Source organism: Felis catus, chromosome D1, assembly GCF_018350175.1.
Source record: "Felis catus isolate Fca126 chromosome D1, F.catus_Fca126_mat1.0, whole genome shotgun sequence".
NCBI classification, from domain to species: Eukaryota; Metazoa; Chordata; class Mammalia; order Carnivora; family Felidae; genus Felis; species Felis catus.
The window spans coordinates 54,550,301-54,575,141 of NC_058377.1; the positions used below are offsets into that span (position 1 = coordinate 54,550,301).

Consider the following 24,841-nt stretch of genomic DNA (forward strand, 5'->3'; position numbering starts at 1 on the left):
CACCTAACCGACTGAAGCATCCAGGCTCCCCTAAAAAAGATTTTTTTCTTTCTTTTGTAATTTTTTTAATGTTTATTTATTTTTGAGTGAGACACAGACAGAACATGAGCGGGAGAGGGACAGAGAGAGAGGGAGGCACAGAATCCGAAGCAGGCTCCAGGCTTCGAGCTGTCAGCACAGAGCCTGACGTGGAGCTAACTCACGAACTGTGAGATCATGACCTGAGCCAAAGTCGGACACTCAACCAACTGAGCCACCCAGGCGTCCCACCCCTAAAAATGATTTTTAAGTAATCTCTACACCCAGCTGGGGCTCCAACTCCCAACCCCGAGATCAAGAGTTGTGCGCTCTACCAACTGAGCCAGCCAGGTGCCCCACAAAATACTGTTTGTCTTTTTCTTTTTTCCCACCAACTCTTAAAAAAGTTAAATCATTCTTAGTTTGTGGGCTGTACAAAAACAGGTGACAAGATACATTTGCCTTGTGAGCCTTAGTTTGCTAGACCTTGCTTGACCTAAACCTTCTGTCTCTCATCTGGTCACCACTAGCCAGCTGTGGTATTTGAGTTAAAATTAATTGAAATTAAAGAGATTGTCTGCGTGGGTAAAAAAGCAAGCCCAACTATATGCTATGAAAATCCACTTAAAATATATAGTTTGAAATGAAAGGATAGAAAATGATATATTGTGCAAAGCTAATCATAAGAAAACTGGAATAGCTATACTAATACCAGAAAATGGAGACATCAGAACAAGGAACATGAGCAGTAATAAAGAGGGATATTTTGTAACACTAACAGGGCTAATTTCTCAGGAAGATACAATAATTCTGACTGTTTTCACCCAGTAACAGAGCTGAAAAATACATATATAATCTAAATTATAAAGCATAAAGATAAAATAAGTGCATACAGTATAATTCCATTTATATGAAGCTCTAGGAAAGACAAAGTTATAGTGAAAGAAGGCAGACCAGTGGTTGCCTTTGTCTGGGAGTGGGGTGACTGACTGGAATGGGGTTACAAGGGAACCATTTAGTCATTCTCTTCTGTTTTATATTTTGCTTATCTTAGTCTGTTCTCTTGTCATGTTAGGAAGCTTACTCATAAAAACCAGTTCATGGTTGGCCAGTTGTAAACTGGTAGCATGGGTAAAGTTGTTGATTGGGTGGCATAAGTGCACAATGCCAAAATGTATATTCCATTTTACATGTGTACCTTCACAATTTTAGAAATTTGTTATCTGTTTTATATCTGGTTCATTAAGAAACATTTTTTATTATTTATTTATTTATTCATTTGCTCATTTTTATTATTTATTATTTATTCATTTATTCATTTCCTAACTAGGGTTAGGAGAGTTTCATGTTTTTGAAAAATTTTATATTTTTTAATTTTTTAATGTTTATTTTTGAGAGACAGAGACCAAGCACAAGCGGGGGAGGGGCAGAGAGGGAGGGAGACAGAATCTGAAGCAGGCTCCAGGCTCCTTGCTGTCAGCACTGAGCCCGATAGCGGGCTTGAACTTATGAGCCGTGAGATCATGACCTGAACTGAAGTCGCGTAACCGACTGAGCCACCCAGGCACCCCAAAGTTGTTTTCTTTTGTTGTTTTTTTAAATCCAAATCGATCCATTCATTTAACAAGTCTTTATTGAATGTGTGGCATGTGGTGGGCACTGTCCCAGGTGCTGAAGATTCAGTCTTGTTTAACATGGGATAGAGTTGATCAAATAGGCATTTATGATACAATGTAATGCATAAGTAGAATCATTTTGGAATACCCATCAGGGGCACTTAATCCTGATAAGGTAAAAGAGTGATTTCCTGAGGGAGCAACAACCAGACAACTTTGAGGATGAAGAGAGGTGGGTTGAAGATAGAGGGGACTGTACACGTTAAGATCTGGAGTCTAGAAACCGTATGGAATGTTTGGGAATTATGAGAAGTTCAGGTGGTGTTGTTGAGCCATTAAGCCAAAACTAGCAGCTCATTACTCTGGACTTTTTGTTATATGAGAAAAAGTAACTCCCTGAAGCCACAGTGGTAAGGTTTTTTGTTACTTGAACATACCTGTAACCAACACAGTGAGACAGCATATTTAAACTGAAGTGAAGAGATGGATGAGATGACTTAGGGACAAAAGAAATTAAGTCCTAAAACAGAATCACCTTTCAAGGAGAGGGCAGAAGTGTAGGGTCTGCAAAGGAATTTAAAAGGAGGCAAAGAAATAAGAGGAGAAATCAGAAAAGTAGTGTCACAGGATGGCCAGGTTTCAAGAAGGAAGATCTGGTCACCAGTGTCACATGTTGCCAAATTAAGACAAAAACCAAAGCATCTATTTAGTTTAACTAATAGAAGTCAGATTATGGTGAGTTTGGAGCAAATGGGACAGGTAAGAAAGCGACTGAGTTCATAGACTTTTTTTTTTTTTTTTTTTCCAGAATGGTAGGAGCAGTGTGTGTTAGTCGGGAGGGGACTTTTTCAAAAAAAAAAATCTCCACAAGTTCCTTACTCTTAATCTTGTTCTTTGAGGCCAGCAGTAGTTTAAAAAATCCATTGAAGTTCATATGTAAGTGAATATACTTGTAAACTGAACTTCTAGTGGCTTTTTCACGGGACCCAGTTTTAGTAAACCACTCCTCTGAACATTTGTTTTTCTTTAAAATGTGTAGAACCTTAAGCCAACAGTTGTTTATTTTCATTTAGATTAGATTTTCTGTACAGAAGAACTAAGTATTGAGATAATGATGTGTCTTTGCCAACAGTGTAGAATAAGGGGAGGGATGTTAGTTTTTCAGCATAACTGAACAATCTCCATTCAACACTTGAAAAAACATAATTAAGATCTCAGCTATCTTGAACCTATAGGAGGAAGGGTTCTTTAAACTGGTATATGTCTATGCCTTTTGGGTTCTCTGTAAACTTGTTGAATGTATTTGCAGAAATTTTTATGTTTACATTTTTCTTAGGATGTCCATAGCTTTCATTCAGATCTAAGAGGTTGTCTTATGTTAGATTTCCCAGCAAGCAAACTCTGAGACAAAAATGTGAGCGCACATAGTTTATTTGGGAAGCACTGCCAGGAAACAGATAGTTCAGATCATATGTCAGGTTTATCCCAGCCCTGATTCAGGGCTGCTCTCAGGAAGGGTTAACTGCCTTGCCCTGTAGTCGGGAAGGCCTTGCACATGGTTGCAGGTTAGCCTGCACTGGAGTCCTAATTGCTATGAGGGTAAAGGTGAGGTGCCTCCAGCATCTGCTGCAGAGGTAACAGTTCAGTGTAATTTCATTTCTTGGTTAATTTGAAATATTTAAAAATTTGGATTTTTGAAGAATTTTTTTTAAAGTAATCTCTACACCCAACGTGGGGCTCAAACTCATGACTCTGAGATCAAGAGTCACATGCCTGTACCGACTGAGCCAGCCAGGCACCCCAAAATATTTAAAAATTGTTTGATGGAAATTCTATGACATTAAGGAACTATTAATATTTAGGTAGTAATGATGGTATTCTGGTTATTTTTAAAGAGTTTATATCCCTTAGAGATACATAGTGAAATATTTGTGGATGAAATGATACCTGGAATTTGGTTTAAAATGACATATTGGAGAGGGAAAAAGTCTCTTGGTCATACGTTGATTATCGCTGAAGTTGTGTGATGAGTTCATGGGTTTTATTATGCTAGTCTCTATTTTGGGATTTGTTTCAACATTTCTTAATAAAGGGGTTTTTTTGTATGTGTGTATGCTTTTTCCTTTTTTTAAATTCAAGTATAATTAACATACAGTATTATATTAGTTTCCGATATATAATATAGTGATTCAGCAATTCTTTATGTTACTTGGTACTCATCACAATAAACATACCATTGATCCTCTTCACCTATTTGACCCATCCCCCCCACCTCTCTTCTGGCAACAACCAGTTTGTTCTCTATATTAAAGAGTCTGTTTCCTATTTCTCTTTTTGTTTGTTTGTTTTGTCTCTTGAATTCCACATACGAATGAAATCATATGGTATTTGTCTTTGATGGACTTATTTTACTTTGCATAATACCCTCTAGGTCCAGCCACGTTCTTGCAAATGGCAAGATTTGATCCTTTTATGGCTAATATTCCATTGCATATGTACCACATCTTTATCCATTCATCTATGGATGGACACCTGGGCTGCTCCCATTTCTGGCTATTGTAAATAATGCTGCAGTAAACATAAGGGTACATGTATCTTTTCAAATTAGGTGGGTTTTTTTGTTTTGTTTTATTTTCTTTGTGTAAATACCCAGTAGTGGGATTACTGTATCATATGGTAATGCTATTTTTAATTTTTGAGATACCTCCATCCTATTTTCCACAGTGGCTACACTAGTTTGGATTCCCACCAACGGTGTATGAGGAGGGTTCCTTTTTCTCCACATCCTCAACAATACTTGTTATTTTTTGTGTTTTTGATTTTGGTCATTCTGACAGGTGTGAGGTGATATCTCATTGTGGTTTTGATTTCCATTTCCCTGACAATTAGTGACATTGAACACCTTGATTTGGTTTTGTTTTCTTCTAAAATGTTCAGTGGTACCATTTTGCTAAATAGAAATATCTCTATCTGAAGTTAAAGAAGTTCCAGGTCATGTGAGTAGTTAAATAACTAGTAAAAGACAACAAGAAACACATGCACTGTTTTTTTTCCCCTTATATCGTAGAGTTATCAAATGTGCACATGAACAAATCAGTTCCTTTAGAAGTCTTCAGGCAGAATCTAATTTTTTATTACTTTGTTTTGCTGATGTTTTAATTGCATTTACTTAAAAATCACCAACATTTTATTCAGATACCCTGGTTTACTTAATAATCATTTTTAGCAGTCAGCTGGCTGGCCCCCAAATAAGGTGTCATTGTTTTGCTTTTAATAAGACGTGATCACCATCTGGTGGTGAATAACAGTAACTTTGGTTTGTATTGTTTTAGGGTTTATAATAGTGTTTTGATATGCATTTTCTTGTTCATTGAAATAACTATAGAAATTACAGTCTTACCCATTTCTTGTCTGTGTCTAATGCCAAGATTTCAAGACACTAAGATGACATAGTATGTTACTCATCTAGCTATCTCTGTTTGTTAAATGAATGTTGATTGAAGGAAAAGTGTAAACTGGTCACTTGTTAGCAAGGAATAGACTATACATTTCACAAAGAAATGGAGGCCTTTTCTTTTCTTTTCTTTTCTTTTTTTTTTTTTTTAAAGTAATCTCTGCACCCAATGTGGTGCTCGAACTCACAACTCCAGGGATCAGTCTACCGATTGAGCCAGTCAGGTGCCCTTGTATAGGTATTTATTTAAACACACAGACTTCATTATTTGCTCCTATATACAGATTCCTATGGGAGCATTCACCTCTTCCATTTCTCCCCTCAAAAGGGAGAGAAAGGGATAAACATAAACTGCAAATAAGTTGTCTTGAATTGGTGATATCACCTGATGGCTCACACAGTGAACCCAAAGCCACTTGTGCCATCTTTTTTATCCACTTCCTCATCACTTTCCTGCCTACTGTTAGTTCACATAATTTCTCTTTGACACCTGTAGCAACTCTCTTTTTCTCTAGCAGCAGCAGAACTGTTTTACTTTCTTCCTTCTCTCCCTGTTGTTTTCCTTCTCCTTTATTTTCTTGCCTCTGTTCCAGTTCATCAAGTCCTTGAGTGAATCAGGAACTGTGCTTGGTACTGAGAATACAATGATGAAAAAGGCAGTTGGATCTGGCCCTTGTCTTCATGGAGCTTACATCTGAGGATGGGAGAGAGGAGGAAGAAGAGATAGATGGTATATAATTACAAAGTGAGACTTAACAATAATTAAGACTATATGATATTAATATTACTCTCACTGAGAACATATACTATTGTGGATTTTGTTTTTATAGTTATAAGTTTCCAGAAAGCAATTTGGAAGTGGAGTGACTATTTTAAAATTTTACCTGTAAGATGGATTGGAAAATAGTGGTGGTGGCACTGTGTTGTGAGTCTAGTTACTGCCACTGAGGTGTACACTTAAAAATGGTTAAAATGTTAATTTTATGTTATTTGTATTGTACCACAATTTAAAAAGTTAATTATGTAATAAAAGAAAACCCGTTGATTTGTATACTTTAAATGGATTTAAATGGAGCTGTGTAGAAGGGGTGGCTTGATTCGTAGGTTAGGTCTTCTGAACTGTTTCTCTATTCATTTAATACTTTAAGAAACATTAGAGCACTGGGCTTGGAAGGTTTGGGCTCTTGCCTGGCTTCTGCTTGGTGGTAGGCAATTCACATCATATCTTTGTTAACTAAATTTTCTAGTCTGTTAGATAGTGTGAATTAGATCATTGCTTTCAGTTCAAAAATTCTAAGATCCCATGATTGACTGTTGTGTTATTATTAGGCAATTAATACCTGCCTCAATACCTGGACATAGGCATTAAACAATAGAGCTGGAGGACTTTAGATCAACTTTATATGGACAAGGAAATTGAAGTTTGCACCTCTTTCTCCTGACTGTGTCTAATGCTTTTCATAATACATACATAATAGAACTTTTAAGTATTAGTTGAAATATTAAGTATAGGCTTTTAAGTGAAACATGGACATTTGAAATGATGAAGAGTATCAGAAATAAGACATGATACAAATAAATTTATTTGATTTATTATTAAATGTGTGTATGTGTTCCTTTTCTGACTTAGTATGATTAAACAAAAAGTGGTTTCTGCTTTTAAAAATGAACAAACTAATTATCGGGTGCCTGGGTGGCTCAGTCGGTTGGATGTCTGACTCGGCTCAGGTCATGATCTCGCAGTCTGTGAGTTCGAGCCCCGCATTGGGCTCTGTGCTGTCAGTTCAGAGCCTGGAGCTTGCTTCAGATTCTGTGTCTCCCTCTCTCTGTCCCTTCCCCACTCACTCTCTGTCTCGTTCTGTGTCTCAAAAAATGAATAAACGTTAAAAAAATTTTTGTTTTAATTTAAAAATGAACAAATTAATTGGGATCACATTGAAGACAAGTATATAGTAGGTACTTCCTGATCAAGATTGGTGAAGGTGCTTGTTAGAAACTTTCTACATTTTGCACTTTTCCTTGAGGGCACTTCTCTGCATCTATGCTGCTGCAGCCTTATCCTGGGCCATCATCATCTCTTGCTGAAGTGTGGCGGTAGCCTCCTAATTAGTAGTATTTGCTTCCCTCTCATTCATTCCTCACAGAGCAACCAAAGTGACCTCCACATCTCCTTTACCTTTTTAAATTATGGAAAATGTGAAAGATACGAAACTAGAAAGTTGTATAATGAACTTCCATGTACCCATCACCCCCCCCCCACTTTGGTACAATGTTATGATTTTGTTTCATCTGTAACTCCATCTACTCCCCCCCCCACCACCCCTGCCAGCTGCCTAGATTATTTTGAAGCAGATCCTAGATACAGAATGATCTTTTAAAAACTTGGATCGTGAATCTTTCCTAAATTTCTCTCTCAAGTTCTTATAACACTTACAATAAAATCTCGACTCTTTCCATGGCACCCAAGGCTTTATAGGATTTGACTCCTGCTTACTTCTTCACCAGCCTCACTAGAAGCTTTTGGCTGCCTCAGGACTTCTGTGTAGGCATTTCCTTTTGGCTAGCATTCTCTTCTCTACCTTGGCTTGGTTGGCTGCTGCTTTAAGGTCTCATCTTTATTAACGGTTTTACCGTTTATAAAATGTTTCCCTAAAATGTTAGCAATTGATGCGTCTAGGCGAAGGGCGTGCTAGTCTTTGAATTTTTCACTGTTGGAGTTTGTTGGGGGAAAGGTCCTCCTCTCCCTTAAATACTGTCACATTACTATTTCTTTTCAAATTTATTTAGGGTCTTTCGCTCCTATTCTCCACCCTTCAAGTCCTCTGTGATTATTAATTAAGCAGAGAGAAAAGAGAGAAGGGAAATAAAATCATCTGATTAGAGGTGAAGGCATATGGTACTGGAAGCCATGGTCTCCAGTATCTCAGATTCCCTCTGCCAGGACGTTGTTCCTTACGTGTAAGGAAAAGGAAGCCCCTTAAAGACCGACTAATGTGAGTGTGGCTCACATCATTTTACCCAGAAAGAGGCCTTTCCTCTCCCTAAGAAATATCTACCTTTTCCTTTGGGAAGGAGTGCTGAATTGCTGGTTATCACAACCTCCAACCATGCTGATTACTTCCGGTACACTGATTACTTTCTTTTTTTTTTTTTTAATTTTTTTTTTAATGTTTTTATTTATTTTTGAGACAGAGAGAGACAGAGCATGAGCAGGGGAGGGGCAGAGAGAGGGGGAGACGCAGAATCTGAAGCAAGCTCCAGGCTCTGAGCTGTCAGCACAGAGCCCAATGCGGGGCTCGAACTCACGGAGTGTGAGATCATGACCTAAGCTGAAGTTGGACGCTCAACCGACTGAGCCACCCAGGCACCCCTGATTACTTTCTTTGTAGCGGAGACCTTTTCACAGTTTGGGTTCTTAAATAATCTGAACCATGTTTGGTTTCTCTACCTGTAGGAGAACAGCAGTATGATTCTAAATGAAACAAACCTAAAGTGGAACAGCAGATACCCGTTGGTTTATCTGCCTGCATACTAGGTCTTCTTGGATTTATTTTTTTCCACTGTGGTAATAAGCTGAGCTTAGTGATTTATATTATACTTACTTGGCTTCTCTGAACTGTGGCTTTTCAGAGAGTGGCCTAAATTACAGTTCATTGTCTGAACTGTTCCTCTGCTTTTCAGAAAATTTTAGGATGATTGATTAAATGAATTATTTGAAGATAAGGTATATAAATGCATAATAGTTATTTCAAGGATCAAGTGGTCTGTGGGAATAGTCTCATTATTGCTAATGAATTTGCTAATCTGTGCTCCCTCAACAGAGTTGGGAAAAAACTGGGTAATAAGTAAAAGTTTATTGTTAGGTTATCTTTTAATCATCATATCTGAAATCAATGTTTTTTGATCAGTAACCTATATGAAATCAACTATTTTGGGACTGTAAGTGTATCTTTGCTTACAAGCATAGAGGAAGTTTAGGGGTGTCTGGGTGGCTCAGTCAGGCAGTGTCCAACTCTTGATTTCTGCTCAGGTCATGATTTCATGGTTCATGGGATCTAGTGCTGCATCAGGCTCTGTGCTGACAGTGTGGAGCCTGCTTGGGATTCTCTCTCTGCCCCTTCCCTGCTTCTGCATGCACTCGTGTGCTCTCTCTAAAAATAAACTAAAAAAAAAAAAAAAAAAAAAAAGCATAGAAGAAGTTTAAGTAAAACTTTATTGAGAAATGAGAAGAATTCTATCATGTAGTTATCATGAGTTGCTGTGAATTTTGACCATTTAGAAAGCAAAATTATAAGTAGTAAGACTGGGACTGTAGAAGCAGTAGCATTCTTAAGGCTTGGTGCTGGAAAGATGCTTAGAAAAATGTCCAAATATAGGGGCGCCTGGGTGGCTCATTCGGTTGAGCATCTGACTGAGCATTCGACTCAGGTCATGATCTCACGGTTCATGGGTTCGAGCCTGTGTCAGCCTCTGTGCTGACAGCTTGGAGCCTGGAGACAGCCTGGATTCCGTCTCTCTCCGCCTCTCTTTCCCTCCCTGTCTCTCTCTGCCTCTCCTCCACTCACATTCTGTCTCTTTGTCTCTCAAAAATAAACATTAAAAAATAATGTTAAAAAAGAGAAAAATGTCCAAATATAGAACATCTTTGGGTGATTGGATCAGTAATGCAGTCTGGGATTCTGCCACTTTCTGCTGCTTCATGCCTACATCATCTTGGCAGGGCCTTCCTGAATTCGCACAACCCTGACCTTTTCCTCTGCTCCACAGTCTTTCACCTCCTGAGGCCTTATGAAAGAAATGGGTCAGTTAAAGGTTATGTATCATATCTATCTAGTGAAAGGTTCAGCTGTGACAAAACCTGTATTTTTCAGAATGACGTGAAGTTGGTTAATAGATACATTTAGAGAAGGAAGTTAATAATTATCTTAATGCTTGGGAAATGAGACTATTTAGAAAATGTTCCAGGTGATAAATAAGTGAATTTACAGATTGTCACTGTGTGTTTTAGAAAACGATCATGTGTTTTAAAAATATAATTGATAATTTACAGCTTCACTGTCCAAAATCATAGCCACTTGCTACACGTGGATATTTAAATTTAATTTAAAAAATTAAAAGTTAGTACCTAAAATTAGTACCTAAAATTAAAGTTTAGTACCTCAGTTTTATTAGCCACATATCAAGCCATATAGATGACTCTGTATTGGAAAGGACAGATATAGACTATTTCTGTTCATCATAGAATGGTCTCTTGAATAGACAGCATGTTTAGAGAATACAGAATATGGGAATTTTAATATTTTCAATTTAACCACGATGTTGATTATAATTTTACTGTTGAAGTTTTTGCCTGTTTCTTACCAATTGACAAAATATTAAGAGCCACTAATGTCCATGAAGATCACCAACTTGTCAGTTCTATTTGAAACAAAATATATAAACAAATTAGTTGTTAACTAGATTTACTGTGGTGATCATTTTGTAATATATACAAATATTCAATTAAGTTGTATATCTGAAATTAATTTGTCAATTATCTCAAAAATGTAAGTAAGTTATAAGTAAATTGTGGGTTATACATTTTAGTTTTAAATATACTAGCTCTGTATGATCCACTATAGTAGCCACTAGACATAAATGGCTCTTGAGCACTTGAATATGGCTAGTGTGAACTGAAATGTGCTGTAAGTATAAAATGTACAATATGTTTTTAATACTTAGTACAAAAATAAGATGTAAATTGAATGAAGGGGGGGGTCTAAAGGTACAGACTTCCAGGTATAAAATAAATAAATCATGGGAATATAATGTGCAGCATGGTGACTACAGTTAGTAATACCGTATTGCATGTTTGAAAGTTGCTGAGAATAAATCTTAAACATTCTCCTTACAAAATTTTTTTGCAGTCATGTAAGGTAATAGATGTTAACTAGATTTACTGTGATCATTTTACAAGGTATACAAATACTGAACCACTATGTTGTACAAATGAAACTAATATGGAGCTCCTGGGTGGCTGGGTCAGTTGAGCACCCATCTTCAGCCCAGGTTATGATCTCACGGTTTGTGGATTCGAGCCCTGCGTCGGGCTCTGCGCTGACAGCTCAGAGCCTAGAGCCTGCTTCAGTTTCTGTGTCTCCCTTTCTCTCTCTGTCCCTCCCCTACTCATGTTCCGTGTGTCCCTCTCCCTCTCTGTCTCTCTTAAAAATAAATAAACATTAAAAAATAAAAAAACTGATATAATGTTATGTGTCAGTTATATCACTCTTTATATATTTATTTTAATATTTATTTATTTTTGAGAGTGACAGAGCATGGGGGAAGGGGAAGAAATGGCGGGGGGCGGGGGGGGGGACAGAGGATCCGAAGTGGGCTTTGCATTGCAGCAGCAAGCCCCATGTGGGACTTGAACTCATGAACCATGAGATCATGACCTTAGCTAAAGCCGGACCACCTTCACAATTTAAAAAAATAAATAAAAATATTAAGTGAAAAAAATTTTAAATACCTGGTATTTTAAATCTTGAGTATATATTGAAATAACATTCGGATATGTAGTATTAAATAAAATAGATTATTAAAATTAATTTTGACTTATTTTTATGAATGAACTACTAGAAAATTTGAAATTATGTGACTCATATTTCTGTTGGACAGTGCTGTGCAAGAGCCAATGGCCTAATAAGCAAATCAAGTACTATGTAATTTATTTCTTTATATATATATATATATAATTTATTTCTGTATGCCTAAATCAATAATGTCTACAGTTGCCAAGTGGGATGAAATCCTTTTTTTTTTGCATACATTTATTTCTGTCCTTTTAGATTTTTAGAAATATAGTAGTACTAATTATATCCATTTTTGTGTGTGTGATTTCATGTATCTTTATGATAATGGAAGACATGTATAAAGCACTGATGCAAAGCTTTTAGCCAGCTGCTAAGGAAATGATATAGGCAGAATGAATACTTTGGACATTCCAAGGATAAACATGTTGCTGGAATCATTAAAAGGCTATCACAGAGACTTTGGGCCTTTTATTGATAAGACGTAGAAAGATAAATACAATTCAAGTGGGAGAAAACAGTAAACTAGAAGGCTTGAATAGAACCCAGATAGGTAGTGGACTGTGTATGCTTAGTGAACAGGCCAGAATCCTGTTTTGATTTGAATGAAGGATTTCAGTGTAAAAGTGAGAGAGAGTGATTGAAGAGTTAGGGTGAGACTGACTTTAAGACTCTGAGGCTAGAGTAAGAAATCTGGATGAGTTTAATATAGTTATTTAGGAGCCAGAAAAGATGTCGATGAATGGTAAGTGTTATGAAAACAGTATTTTTGGAAGATTGGTTATAAGAGACTATCATAGTTATTTTTTTGAAGTGAGAAAGTACAGTAATATCCTAGAGAAAGTGGGGGAAATAGGGCACAGGGTTGAGATATCTAAAGGCTGAATCATCAAGACTGTTGTGTTTGGGAAAGCGGAAAAGGAGAAATTGAAACAGACTTTGGTTCCACAAGTGTCATAACAAAAATAAAGATGTTTTAGCTTTATGTATTTTACAGCTTTAAAACTGTAAAATAGGTAATGTCGCCCTTTACAGATGAGGAATTTGAGATTCAGTGTTCACCAGAAAAATCATGATCACCTTATATTAAGCTGACAATTGAGCCCTTGTCTTTTTCTTCCTACTGTGTTGTCATTGGAGTCTACTCACTTACCCAAGCCAGTGCCTCAGGTTTTCTTGACTCTCGCTATAGCTTTGCACAAGCAGTCAACCACTAAGTTGTATTATTTGTTTCCTAAATATTTCTCAGATCTGCCTAATTCTGTCTGTACTACCTCTACCTATGTTCACGTTACTCCCATCTTTCTGGGTTGATATTTTCTGGAATTTACATCTTATCTCTGCCTTGCATCCACCTCCCAAAACAAGCAAGGAAATAAAAGCAATCTGTTTTCCTACAATTCACTTGCTTTCTAAAGTGCAGAGAAAGCACTCTCTTGTCTAAATTTTTAAATGTAAATTTCTTAGCCTGGACTTACAAAGCTCTTCATAATGATGTCCTTTTTCCATGCCTCCAGTTCCATGATCACTTCTTTTTCAGTCTTTTGCATCTGCTGTTACTCCTGTAAGTAAGGTCCTTTCTCCCCTTTTCTCTGCCTCACCCTCAATCCCAAGTTCAGGTTTGGACTTAGAATAATAGTCTACTTGTCTGTAACCACCCGTCCTATGCTTCTTTCCACCACCACCACCCCACCTCCAACCCACGATCCACTGTCTAACACCCTAAAAAGACTCACATGAGTAGGCCCACTAAGGATATTTTTTCTTGTTTAGTAATAGTGGTCCCACAGAAATTTATTGAATGGGTCAGTGTTTTTATACTGCAGAGTTGTTTCAAGTTAAAATTAGCTTAGTGGAGAGTGAAGAGTCTAAAAGAATGACTGAAAATTAGTCCATCATTTCCCAACCTGTTCTTAAGAGCATTTGTATCCTAAGATAAGCTAGTGTTGTATGTATGTTTCACACAAAATTCCATGGATATTAGGTGGATGTTGAAGATTATATCCTTGGATATTCACGTGCACACAAGATCCATCAATAAAGTTGTCAAGAAGTCCTGCACTTAAAACAAAAAAAAGACCTTTGTTTTGATCCAGTATTTTTCTTTTCTTTCCTCTTCTTTTTTTTAAATTTTTTAAGTTTATTTATTTATTTTGAGAGAGGGAGGGAGGTAATCCAAAGCAGGCTCCACGTTGTCAGTGCAGAGCCCAGCGCAGGGCTTGAATCCACGAACCATGAAATCATGACCTGAGCCAAAACCGAGAGTTGGACACTTAACCAACTGAGCCACCTAGGCACCCCAATCCAGTATTTTTCTAATGTATTTGATTGTGGAAACGTTTTAGAGAGTATACCTCCTGTTTCTCTTAGTGGTATTTGGAAAATGCCAAATTTGATGGCTGTGTGTGTGTGTCCTTTTATTTCCCTTCCGTCTAACAGATATAATTAAACAACATAATCACGTCATACCCAAGGGATATATGGAGGAACTCTGGCTGTTTACAGTTAGAAGAGAAAACCTGAGGGAAGGTAAAACAGTCTTCAAATATTTGAAGGTTCTAGCTGAAGAGGAATTGAAAATATTGTCTTTGAAACTAGAGAATAAGAGTAAGAACCAGGTGTAGGAAGGCAGATTTTGACTTTGTATAAGGCTTTCTAATAACTAGAACTTTGGAAGATAAGTCAGTGTTCTGTCCTGAAAGTTGTCAAGTGAAGATCCAGAGGGATGATGTAGAGGACTTTAGCCCATAGAGAAGGTATAGATCGAAAGAATAGTTTTGTGAAATAGGTTGAAAGCCATTGGACTGTTTCTGAGATATCCATATCCAACTTGGAATTTATATTCCTTGATTCTTTTCTAATTCTATGAATCTGTGTCTTGGTCTGTAATGTCAGTAAAGTACACAAATACGTGTTATGAGAAACAAACACTAGTAGAAATTGTGGTTGTATGGTTAAGGGCTTTTACTTGATGATATATTTTTTTTAATTGGCTTTATTTTTTAGAGCAGTTTTAGATTCACAGAAAAATAGAGCACAAAGTTCAAAGAGCACAAAGCACAAAGAGAGTTCACATATATACTCTTTCTCAACACACGACCTCCACTATCCATATCTCCTGGCACCACAGAAGTACATTTGTTATAATTAATGAACCTACATTGACCTATCATTATCACTCAAAAATCCACAGTTTACATTCGAGTTCATTCTTACTTGATAATGCTTTGAAAGAAAATGTGAATATTCCTGCTCATCTTTAAGAGAGTGGTTTTCAGTTATTTCTTGCCCTAGTTTAGTCTTTTCTGATTCAGAGGTCTAAAAGATAGTTAAAGTCAACATCCTCTATTTTGAAAAAAGTATTCAGAGAAGGGGAAAGTTCTTTTTTTATCTTAAATGTTTATAAATGTTTTATTTTGTGAGCTAACAGTATTTTTTCTTTCTTTTAAGTACCAAAAGAATTGGTGGAGCTCCATTTGAAGTTGATGAGGAAGATTGGCAAATCTGTTACGGCAGACAGATGGGAAAAATATTTGATCAAGGTAAATATTAAAAATTACCTTCTCTGGGGCACCTGGGTGGCTCAGTTGGTTAAGCATCCGACTCTTGATTGCAGTTCAGGTCATGATCTCGCTGGCATGCTGGCATGGAGCCTGCTTAAGATTCTCTTCCTCCCTCTCTGCTTCTCTCTCCCTCCTCTCTCAAAAAATGTGCCTTCTCTGTTACTGAAATATTACTGTAGCATAAATTGATGTGTTTCATAATATGCTGAACTTTTAAAATGGTCTACTAAAAGTTGCAAAATATGATTTAGAATTCCATACAATTACTATCAGTATGTGATTCTTTTCTGTAACTACTAAGCCATAGTGTTTAGTCCTAAATTTGGGTTTCAGAGGTGTTATGTCCCTTTTGTGCCTAACACCGTGCCTAGGACTTTTCATGTCTTCTCTCATTTAATCCTTAAAACCATCCAGATAAATCAAGTAAGACATAAATAAGGCAAAGAAAGTTGTCATTCTTCCTTGAGATCACACTGTATGCATAGACACAGACAGAATTTGTCTGTTACTTAAATGGTAAGATGTCATAACACTTTTAAATCAGTATAGGAGATTACCAGTTACCAATAAGGCCAAAGCTATCCTTTAGTGAAAACAACCTGGGAAATCAGAATGCTTTACGATAAACCATTCAGGAAGAATGGTCTGAAATTGTATCCAAACTTTGAGACCTACACAATTTTTGGAAGCCCAAGCTGATAAATGTACCTACCTCCATGATATCTTTTGGGAATATTTTTAATTCTATAACATACCAGAATATTAGGTTATATTTTTTGGTATTTTGAAAACTGTATGATTTTCTTGTCTTTTAAAAAAATACATGTTTACCCATGTATTTTCATACCTGCTTTCTTTTTGGGGGAGGTACATATATGACTTCAGAGCACTATGAAAAGAGGAATCATCAGGGTATAAGAGTTGCTTGTTACATTATAAAAATCACATGTGCTTTTCCATTTATTGGTGTATAACACATCATTCCAAATTAAGTGACATAACAATTTTAATCAGTTCACTGGTTCCTTTTCTGTTGGTTGAAAGCAGCCATAATTCTGGCCACATTTCAAGAGAGGAGATACAGACCCCAAACTAATGTTGAATGAAATCTCCAAAATATATTAAAACTGTGAATGATAACTGAGCAAATTTTTAACTATTCAAAGTGCTTTAGGGGTGCCTGGGTGGCTCGGTTAAGCATTCAACTTCAGCTCAGGTCATGATCTCACAGTTCGTGGGTTCGAACCCCACATTGGGCTCTGTGTTGACACCTCGGAGCCATGAGCTTGCTTTGGATTTTGGGTCTCCCTCTCTCTCTGCCCCTCCCCACCTCATACTCGGTCTCTCTCTGTCTCTCAAAAATAAACGTTTTTTAAAAAAAGTGCTTTAGGAAATACCAGTGAAATCGCTGTTTTGCCTTTAGTAAAATATTTATTAATGGTTAAGAATCAAGTTTTGGAGCTTTAAAGGAGATGCTGGAATTTCAGGGCATTGATTTTTATATAATATCTTAAAGGGTATATAGTCCCTTGTAAATAAATGTGGGTTTGTTATTAAAGTGGGTTTATTTGTTTACATGTTCTGAGAATTTAGGTAGAAATATCTTGTATACTGTTCACATCTCTTGTTAAACTTTAGAACCATGGATAATCTACTTTGCACCGTTGTGTCTGTTTCTTCATAAAATGTGAGAAATGAGATGATTTTATAAACCCCTTTAGTTCTATGGTGAAAACTACAGGTTCTAGCTCATTTTTTAAAAAATCGAGATATATTCACATAACATAAAATTTGCCCTTTGAAAGTATGCAATTCAGTGTTTTTTAGTATATTCACAAGGTTGTGCAACTATCATCACTGTCTAAATCAAAACATTTTTATCACCTCAAAAAGGAACCCCATACTCGTTAATAATTACTCTCCTTTCCTCTTGTCCTTGTAAACTACTAATCTGTTTTCTGATTCTATGAATTTGCCTATTCTGGACATTTCATATAAATAGAATCATACAATATGTGGCCTTTTGTGTCTGGTTTCTTTCACTTAGCATAATGTTTTCAAGTTTCATCCCTGTTAAAGGATGAATCAGCGCTTTGTTCCTTTCTATGCCTGAATAATGTTCCTTCATATGGATATGCCACTTTTTATTTATCTACTTATCAGTTTATGATATTAGGCTTGTTTCCATCTTTCTGTTATTATGAAAAGTGCTGCTGTGAGTAGACATGTGATTTCATTTCTTATATCTAGAGTGGAATTGCTGGGTCATATGGTAATTCTGTTTTGACTACTTAACTGCCAGACTGTTTTCCAAAGCTGCACCATTTTACAATTTCTCTAGCAATTCATGAGGGTTCCAGTTTTTCTACATCCTTCCTCATTAACACTTATGATTGATTGATTGATTGATTGATTTTAAGCATCCTAGTGGGGGTTCCCATGGTTTTGATTTACATTTTCCTTATGACTAAATTATGTTGAGTGTTCCTTTCATATACTTGTGGGCCATTGTATATCTTTGAGAAAATGTGGAAAAATGCCTACTCCTATTCTTCTTTGTTTAGTTGGTTGTTCGTGTTTTTGTTCTTGAGTTTTAAGAGCTCTTTATATATTCTGCATGCTAGACCCTTACCAGATACATGATTTGCATACATTTTCTCCCATTTGGTGTTTTTTCTTTTACTTTCTGTGTAATGTTCTTCGATGCATGAAGGTTTTAATTTTGATGAAGTCCAATACAGTTTTTTTTCTTTTGTGGCTAGTGCTTTGGTGTCATATCTAAGAAACTATTGCCCAAACTAAGATCATAAAGATGTAATCCTCTAATTTGTTCTAACAGTTCTGTACTTTTAGCTTTTGTGTTTAGATCTATGATCTCTTTTAAGTTAATTTTTGTATATAAGATAGGGGTCCAACCACATCCTTTTGGGTGTGGATATCCAGTTAGTTATTCCATTACTGTTTGTTGAAAAGACCATTCTTTCCCATATTTGATTGCCTTGACAATCTTGTAAAAAGTCAATTCGACATAAATAGAAGGGTCTATTTCTGAAGTTGCTATTCTGTTGACTTCTATGTCATCATTTATGCTGTCTTGATTATTAAAGCTTTGTAATAGGTTTTGAGTTGGTTCTTTTTCAAGATTGTTTGGACTGTTCTGCTTTCCTTGCATTTTCTTAATGAATTTGAGGATCAGCTTGTTAATTTCTGCAAAAATGCCAGCTATGATTTATATAGGATTAGATATAATCTGTAGGTAAATTTGGGGAATATTAGGTTAACAAAAATAAGTCTTCTGATCCATGGATCAGGATGTCTTTCAAAATATTCAGGTCTTTAATTCCTTTCAAAAACGTTTCATAGTTTTCTGAGTCCAGTTTTATACTTATTTGTTCAGTTCTTCAGTATTTTCTTGGTTTGATGTTGTTATAAATGTAATTTTTTTCTTAACTTCATCTTCAGATCGTTCATTGCTAATGTGTGGAAATACACTGATTTTTGTATATTAATCTTGTGTCTTGCTTCTTTGTCAAACTATTAGCTCAAATAGTTTTATTGTAGATTTTTAAGACTTTCTATATATGAGATGATATCATCTCCAAATCCAGATAGTTTTACTTCCTCCTTTCTGATCTGGACATACTTTATTTCTTTTTCTTGCGTAAGAAAACCAGAACCCCTGGTATACATACTGTCGTATAGAAATGGTGAGAGCAGACATCCTTTGTTCCTGATCCTTGGGGGAAATTTTTCAGTCTTTTAAGATTTAATATGATATTAGATATGTGTGGTTTTTTTTTTTTAAGTTTATTTATTTTTGAGAGAGACTGAGAGAGCAAGCAGGGGAGGGGTGGAAAGAGAGGGAGAGAGACAATCCCAACCAGGCTTCACATTGTCAGTGCGGAGCCCGATGCAGGGCGTGAACTCATGAACTGTGAAATCATGGCCTGAACCAAAACCAAGAGTCGGGCACTTAACCGACTGAGCCACCCAGGCACCCCAGGTATATGTGTTTTTCATAGAGGTTCTTTATCAGACTAAGAAAGGTCTCTTCCTGGTATGTTGAATATTTTTTATCATGAAAGGTGTTGGATTTTGTCAGATGTTTTTTCTGCATCTACTGAGATAACCATGTGGTTTTTCCCTTTATTAACATGGTGTATTGCATTGATTAATTTTCATATGTTGGGACTGTGCAGTCCTACAGTCTCACTTCATCATGGTTCATAATCCTTTTTATATGTTGCTAGATTTGGTTTGTTAATTTACTGTTGAGGATTTTTGTTTCTGTATTCATAGGGATGATGATGTGTTTTATTGAGATGTCTGTGGCTTCATAGAATTAGTTGAGAAGTTACTTCCTCTTACTTTTTGTAAGTGTTCATCAAATGTTAATTCTTTAATTTTTTTTTTTTTTTTTTTTTTTAGCATTTATTTATTTTTGAGAGACAGAGTGCAAGTGGGGAAGGGGCACAGAGAGAGAGGGAGACACAGAATCCAAAACAGGCTATAGGCTTTGAGCTGTCAGCACAGGGCCCAGTTCAGGGCTCGAAGTCACCAACTGTGAGATCACAACCTGAGCCGAAGTTGGAAGCTCAACCAACTGAGCCACCTAGGTGCCCCTATAGGTATTCCCTATAGGTATTGAGTCAATTTCAGTAGTTTGTGTCTCTAGGAAATTGTTCATTTTACCTAGCTTATTGGCATTAGATTGTTCATAGTATCCACTTGAGATCTTTTTTATTTATGTAGAGTTGGTAGTAATATTCCCTCTTTCCTTATTTTACTGATTGTGAGTGTTCTCCCACCCCCAGTCAGTGTAGCTATAGATTTACCAATTTTGTTGATCTTTTAAGAACCAACTTAACAGTTTAGTAGAATTCCCCTATTTTTCTATTTTATTCTTTCCTTTTATTTGCCTTGGGTTTAGTTGGGATTCTTTTCTAGTAATATGGTGGAAATTTAGGTTATTGATTTGAGATCTTCCTCTTTTTTTAACATAGGCATTTTCAGCTATTATATTCCATCTTTACTTCTTGCTTTAGCTCCATTCCATAAATTGGTATATTTAGTTTACTTTCATCTCAAAGTATCTTCTCATTTCTCTTGTGATTTCTTCTTTGACCCATTGGTTATTTAGTTGTAGTTTAATTTCCACATACTTGTAAATTTCACCAATTTTTTTTTTCTATTACTGGTTTCTAATTTTATAACATGTAGAACATACTTTCTATGATTTTGATCCAGTTAATTTTGTTGAGACTTATTTTATGACCTTACATAATATATGTGTGTGTGTGTGGATGTGTGTGTGTGTGTGTGTGTGTGTGTGTGTGTGTGTGTGGATGTGTGGATGTGTATAAAAAGTCCTTCAAATTAAAAAAAAGTAGATAAATCCTTCAAATTAAAAAAGTAGATAATATATCTACTTAAATATTTAGTGAGATTTGCTAATTTCATATTCATATTTACTGTCCTTTTTAAAAATATTTTTCCTTTTTTCTGATTTTTAAGCCTTTTGTTGCCTATCAATAAAGTTTATACACAACACACACATACACACACCTTAAGTACAGATATGTTTTTTCCCCCTTATCCTTTTTGAAAGCTACAATCTCTACAATTTTTTTAAAGAACAATAAACTCTGGGGCACCAGAGTGTCTTATTGGGTTAAGCGTTCAACTTCAGCTCAGGTCATAATCTCAGTTTGTGAGTTTGAGCCCCGCGTCAGGCTCTGTGCTGACAGTTCACAGCCTGGAGCCTGCTTCGGATTCTGTGTCTCCCTCTCTCTGCCCCTCTCCCACTCGTGCTCTGTCTCTGTCTCTCTCAAAAATAAAATAAAAACATTTAAAATTTTTTTAAAAAAAGAATAAACTGGGGCGCCTGGGTGGCGCAGTCGGTTAAGCATCCGACTTCAGCCAGGTCACGATCTCACGGTCCATGAGTTTGAGCCCCACGTCAGGCTCTGGGCTGATGGCTCAGGGCCTGGAGCCTGTTTCCGATTCTGTGTCTCCCTCTCTCTCTGCCCCTCCCCCGTTCATGCTCTGTCTCTGTCTCAAAAATAAATAAACGTTGGAAAAAAAAAATTAAAAAAAAAAAAGAATAAACTCTTCCTTAATTCTTTGTTCCCCTTTAGTTTTTACCCATCCTCCCTTTTCCCCCTTTGTATTAGTTATCTGCTGTTTGATGACAAATAACCTCAAAATGTAGCTAGTGAAAACAGTGAATATCAAGTCTGCCATTCTCTGAGCTGTGCCTAATGCTCAGCACATCCCAAACTACATTCTCCCTGATGCCTCTTGGTTTGCAGCCTTGAGTTTTCCAGGTGAAGTCTGAAACTGGCCCTGGTACATGGAGAATAAGGAAACACCAAAGAAAGAAGCAGAGTACTATTTCAGATTGATACTGTGGCTGGTCACCAATACGAAGGACGTTCTGTGATTGTTTGAATTTGTATGTCTACTCTTTGAGGCCTTCCTTAGAATACTTTCCAAATAAACTGTTTAAGCTCATCTCAGGTCCTGCTTTTGTTGGAAATCGAAATTTCATCAAGTGTTTAACAAAATGGAACACCATAATATCAGTTAGTAAGCAATACAGATAAAATATACCCCTGGAGTGCCAGGTTTTGATGAACAGGAAACACAGCATGGCAGGGTACTCTGGGACCTCTTCTTCGTGAAGTAAATACTTTCAAGATCAAAAGACATAGCTGACTTTCTTACATAGAAGCAGACACAGAGAGGCAAACAAAATGAGGAGACAGAAATTTATCCCAGTGAAAGAACAGGACAAGGCTTTGGCCAGAGATCTAAGTGAAACAGGTATAAGTAACATGCCTGATAGAGAATTTAAAGCAGCGATCACAAAGATACTCACTGGATTTGAGAAAAGAGTGAGAACCTTAACACAGAGATAAAGAATAAGATAGCTCAGATAAAGGGATCAATAAATGAAATCAGAAACATGTTTGATGGAATGAACAGAAGGAAAGAAGCAGCAGAAAGAATTAGTGACCTGGAAGACAAAGTAATTAAACTGAACACAAGAGAGAGAAAAGAACTACACAAAATGATAATAGACTTAGGGAATTCAGTGACTCCATCAAATGTAATGAAAATCATTATAGGAGTCCCAAAAGAGGATGAAAAGAGGGCAGAAAATTTGAAGAAACAATAGGTGGATCTGATTTCTATAAAAAAATCAAGAACTCACAAAAACAGGATATAAAATATAATTTTACATATATCTAAAATCTAGGGAGGTGAGGAGAAAAGAATGGGTTCAAACTTAAATGACCATCAACTCAGTATAGACTGCTATATGCAGAAGAGGTTATATAGAACCTGAATATCAAAAACTAATAAACCTGCACAGAAAAAAGAGAAAACCAAATATATCACTAAAGAAACTTAGCAAAACATGAAAAAAAGACGAGAGAGTATCAGAAAAAAATCTTCAGAAACACACACAAAACAGATAATAAAATGGCAATAAATACATATCTATCAATAATTACTTTGAATGTAAGTGAACTAAATGCTGCAATAAAAAGATGTAGAGTGACAGGATGGATAAAAAAAAGAAGACCCATCTGTGTGCTGCCTATAAGAGACTCAGTTTACACCAGAAGACGCTTACAGATTGAAGGTGTGGGAATGGAGAAACATCTATCATGCAAATGGTTTTCAAAAGAAAGCCAGAGTAGGTGTACTTATATCAGACAAAAGGGACTTTTTGTTTGTTTGTTTGTTTGTTTGTTTGTTGATTTTGACAGAGAGTGAGTGCGCATGTGAGTGGGGAAGGGGCAGAGAGAATAAGTGAGTGAATTCCAAGCAGGCTCCACGCAATCAGCACAGAGTCTGACCGGGGCTTGATCTCACAAACGAAACCATGAGATCATGACCTGAGCCAAAATCAAGAGTCAGATGCTTAACTGACTGAGCCACCCAGGTTCCCCAAGACAAAACACACTTTAAAACAAAGACTGTAACAAGACATAAAGAAGGACAGTGTATAATAATAAAGGGACAGTCCAACAAGATCTAACAGTTGTAAATATTTATGCACCCAGCATAGCAGCACCCAAATATATAAAAATGTTAATAACAGACAGATACAAATTGATTACTAATCGATAGTAATACAGTGATACTTTAACATTCTGCTGCATCAATTGACAGATGTGTTGTGTGTCAGTATTAACAGATGATGTCAATTGTGTGTGTTGATGTCCAAGCAGAACATCAAAGAAAGAATGCCTTTGAGTGACACACTGGAGCAGATGGATTTAGCAGAAATATTGAGAACATTCTATCCTAAAACATTCTTTTCAAGTGTGCCTGGAGCATTCTTCAGAATAGACCATGTATTAGCCCAGAAACCACTCTCAACAAATAGAAGAAGTCATACCAGGCATCTTTAATGACCACAACGCTATGTAACTAGATATCAACCACTGGAAAGATCACAAATACAATGGAGATTAAATACCATGCTACTAAACAATGAATAGATCAACCAGGAGATAATAGAAAAAGTAAAAACATACATGAGACAAATGAGAACGAACACACAAAACTTCAAAAAAAAAAAAAAAACCTTTAGGATGTAGCACAAGCGATTCTAAGAGGGAAAGATACAGCACTACAGGCCTATGTCAAGAAGTAAGAAAAATATCAAACAACCTTACACCAAAAGGAGCTAGAAAAAGAACTAACAAAACCTAAAAACAGCAGAAGGAAGGAAATAATAAAGATTAGAGCAGAAATAAATGATATAGAAGCTAAAAAAAACCAATAGGACAGATTAATGAAACCAAGAGCTGGTTCTTTGAAAAAATCAATGATTGATAAACCTGTAGCCAGATTTATCAAGAAAAGAAGAGAAATAATAATCGACACCACAGAAATACAAATGATTATAAAAGAACATTATGAAAAACTATATGCCAGCCAACTGGACAACCTAGAAGAAATGGATATGTTCCTAGAAACTTATAAATTACCAAAACAGAAACAGAAAGAAACAGAAATTTGAACAGACTGATTACCAACAATGAAATTGATTCAGTTATCAATAAAAACCCCAACAAGGGACACCTGGGTGGCTCATTTGGTTGAGTGTCCAACTTTAGCTCAGGTCATGATCTCATGGTTCCTGAGTTCAGGTCCTGCACGTGAGGCTCACTGCTGTCAGCACAGAGCCCACTTCAGATCCTTTGTGCCCGCCTCTCTCTGCCCCTCCCCCACTCATGCTCTCTCTTTCTCAAAAATAAATTAAAATATGGGGAAAAAAAACCTCCTGTCAAACAAAATCTACGACTAGATGGCTTCACAGGCAATTATACCAAACATTTAAAGAAGAGTTAATATGTATTCTTCTCAAACTATTCTAAAAAGCAGAAAAGGAAGGAAAACTTCCATATTCATTCTATAAGGTCAGCATTATTTTGATACCTAAACCAGATAAAGACAGCACAAAAAAAGAACTACATGGGCACCTGGGCAGTTCAATCAGTTGTCCGACTCTGTTTCAGCTCAGGTCATGATCCCAGGGTCGTGGAATCAAGCCCCGCATCTAAGCTAAATGTTCATCTGAGCACAGAGCCTGCTTAAGAT

At 36.4% G+C, this 24,841-nt stretch overlaps 1 protein-coding gene across 4 annotated transcripts in view; it reads left to right on the forward strand.

Annotated features, from left to right (window-relative positions):
• Positions 1 to 24,841, forward strand: part of RSF1 (remodeling and spacing factor 1) — a 156,552-nt gene that overhangs the window by 27,506 nt on the left and 104,205 nt on the right. For 3 of the 4 annotated variants that reach the window (XM_003992690.6, XM_019811757.3, XM_045038684.1), the window contains exon 2: positions 15,108 to 15,199. In XM_003992690.6, coding sequence (XP_003992739.3) covers positions 15,108 to 15,199 — 92 coding nt within the window. Of the gene's footprint in view, positions 1 to 13,943; positions 14,187 to 15,107; positions 15,200 to 24,841 lie in introns of those variants that run through there. The other variant, XM_045038683.1, reaches the window with a different exon arrangement.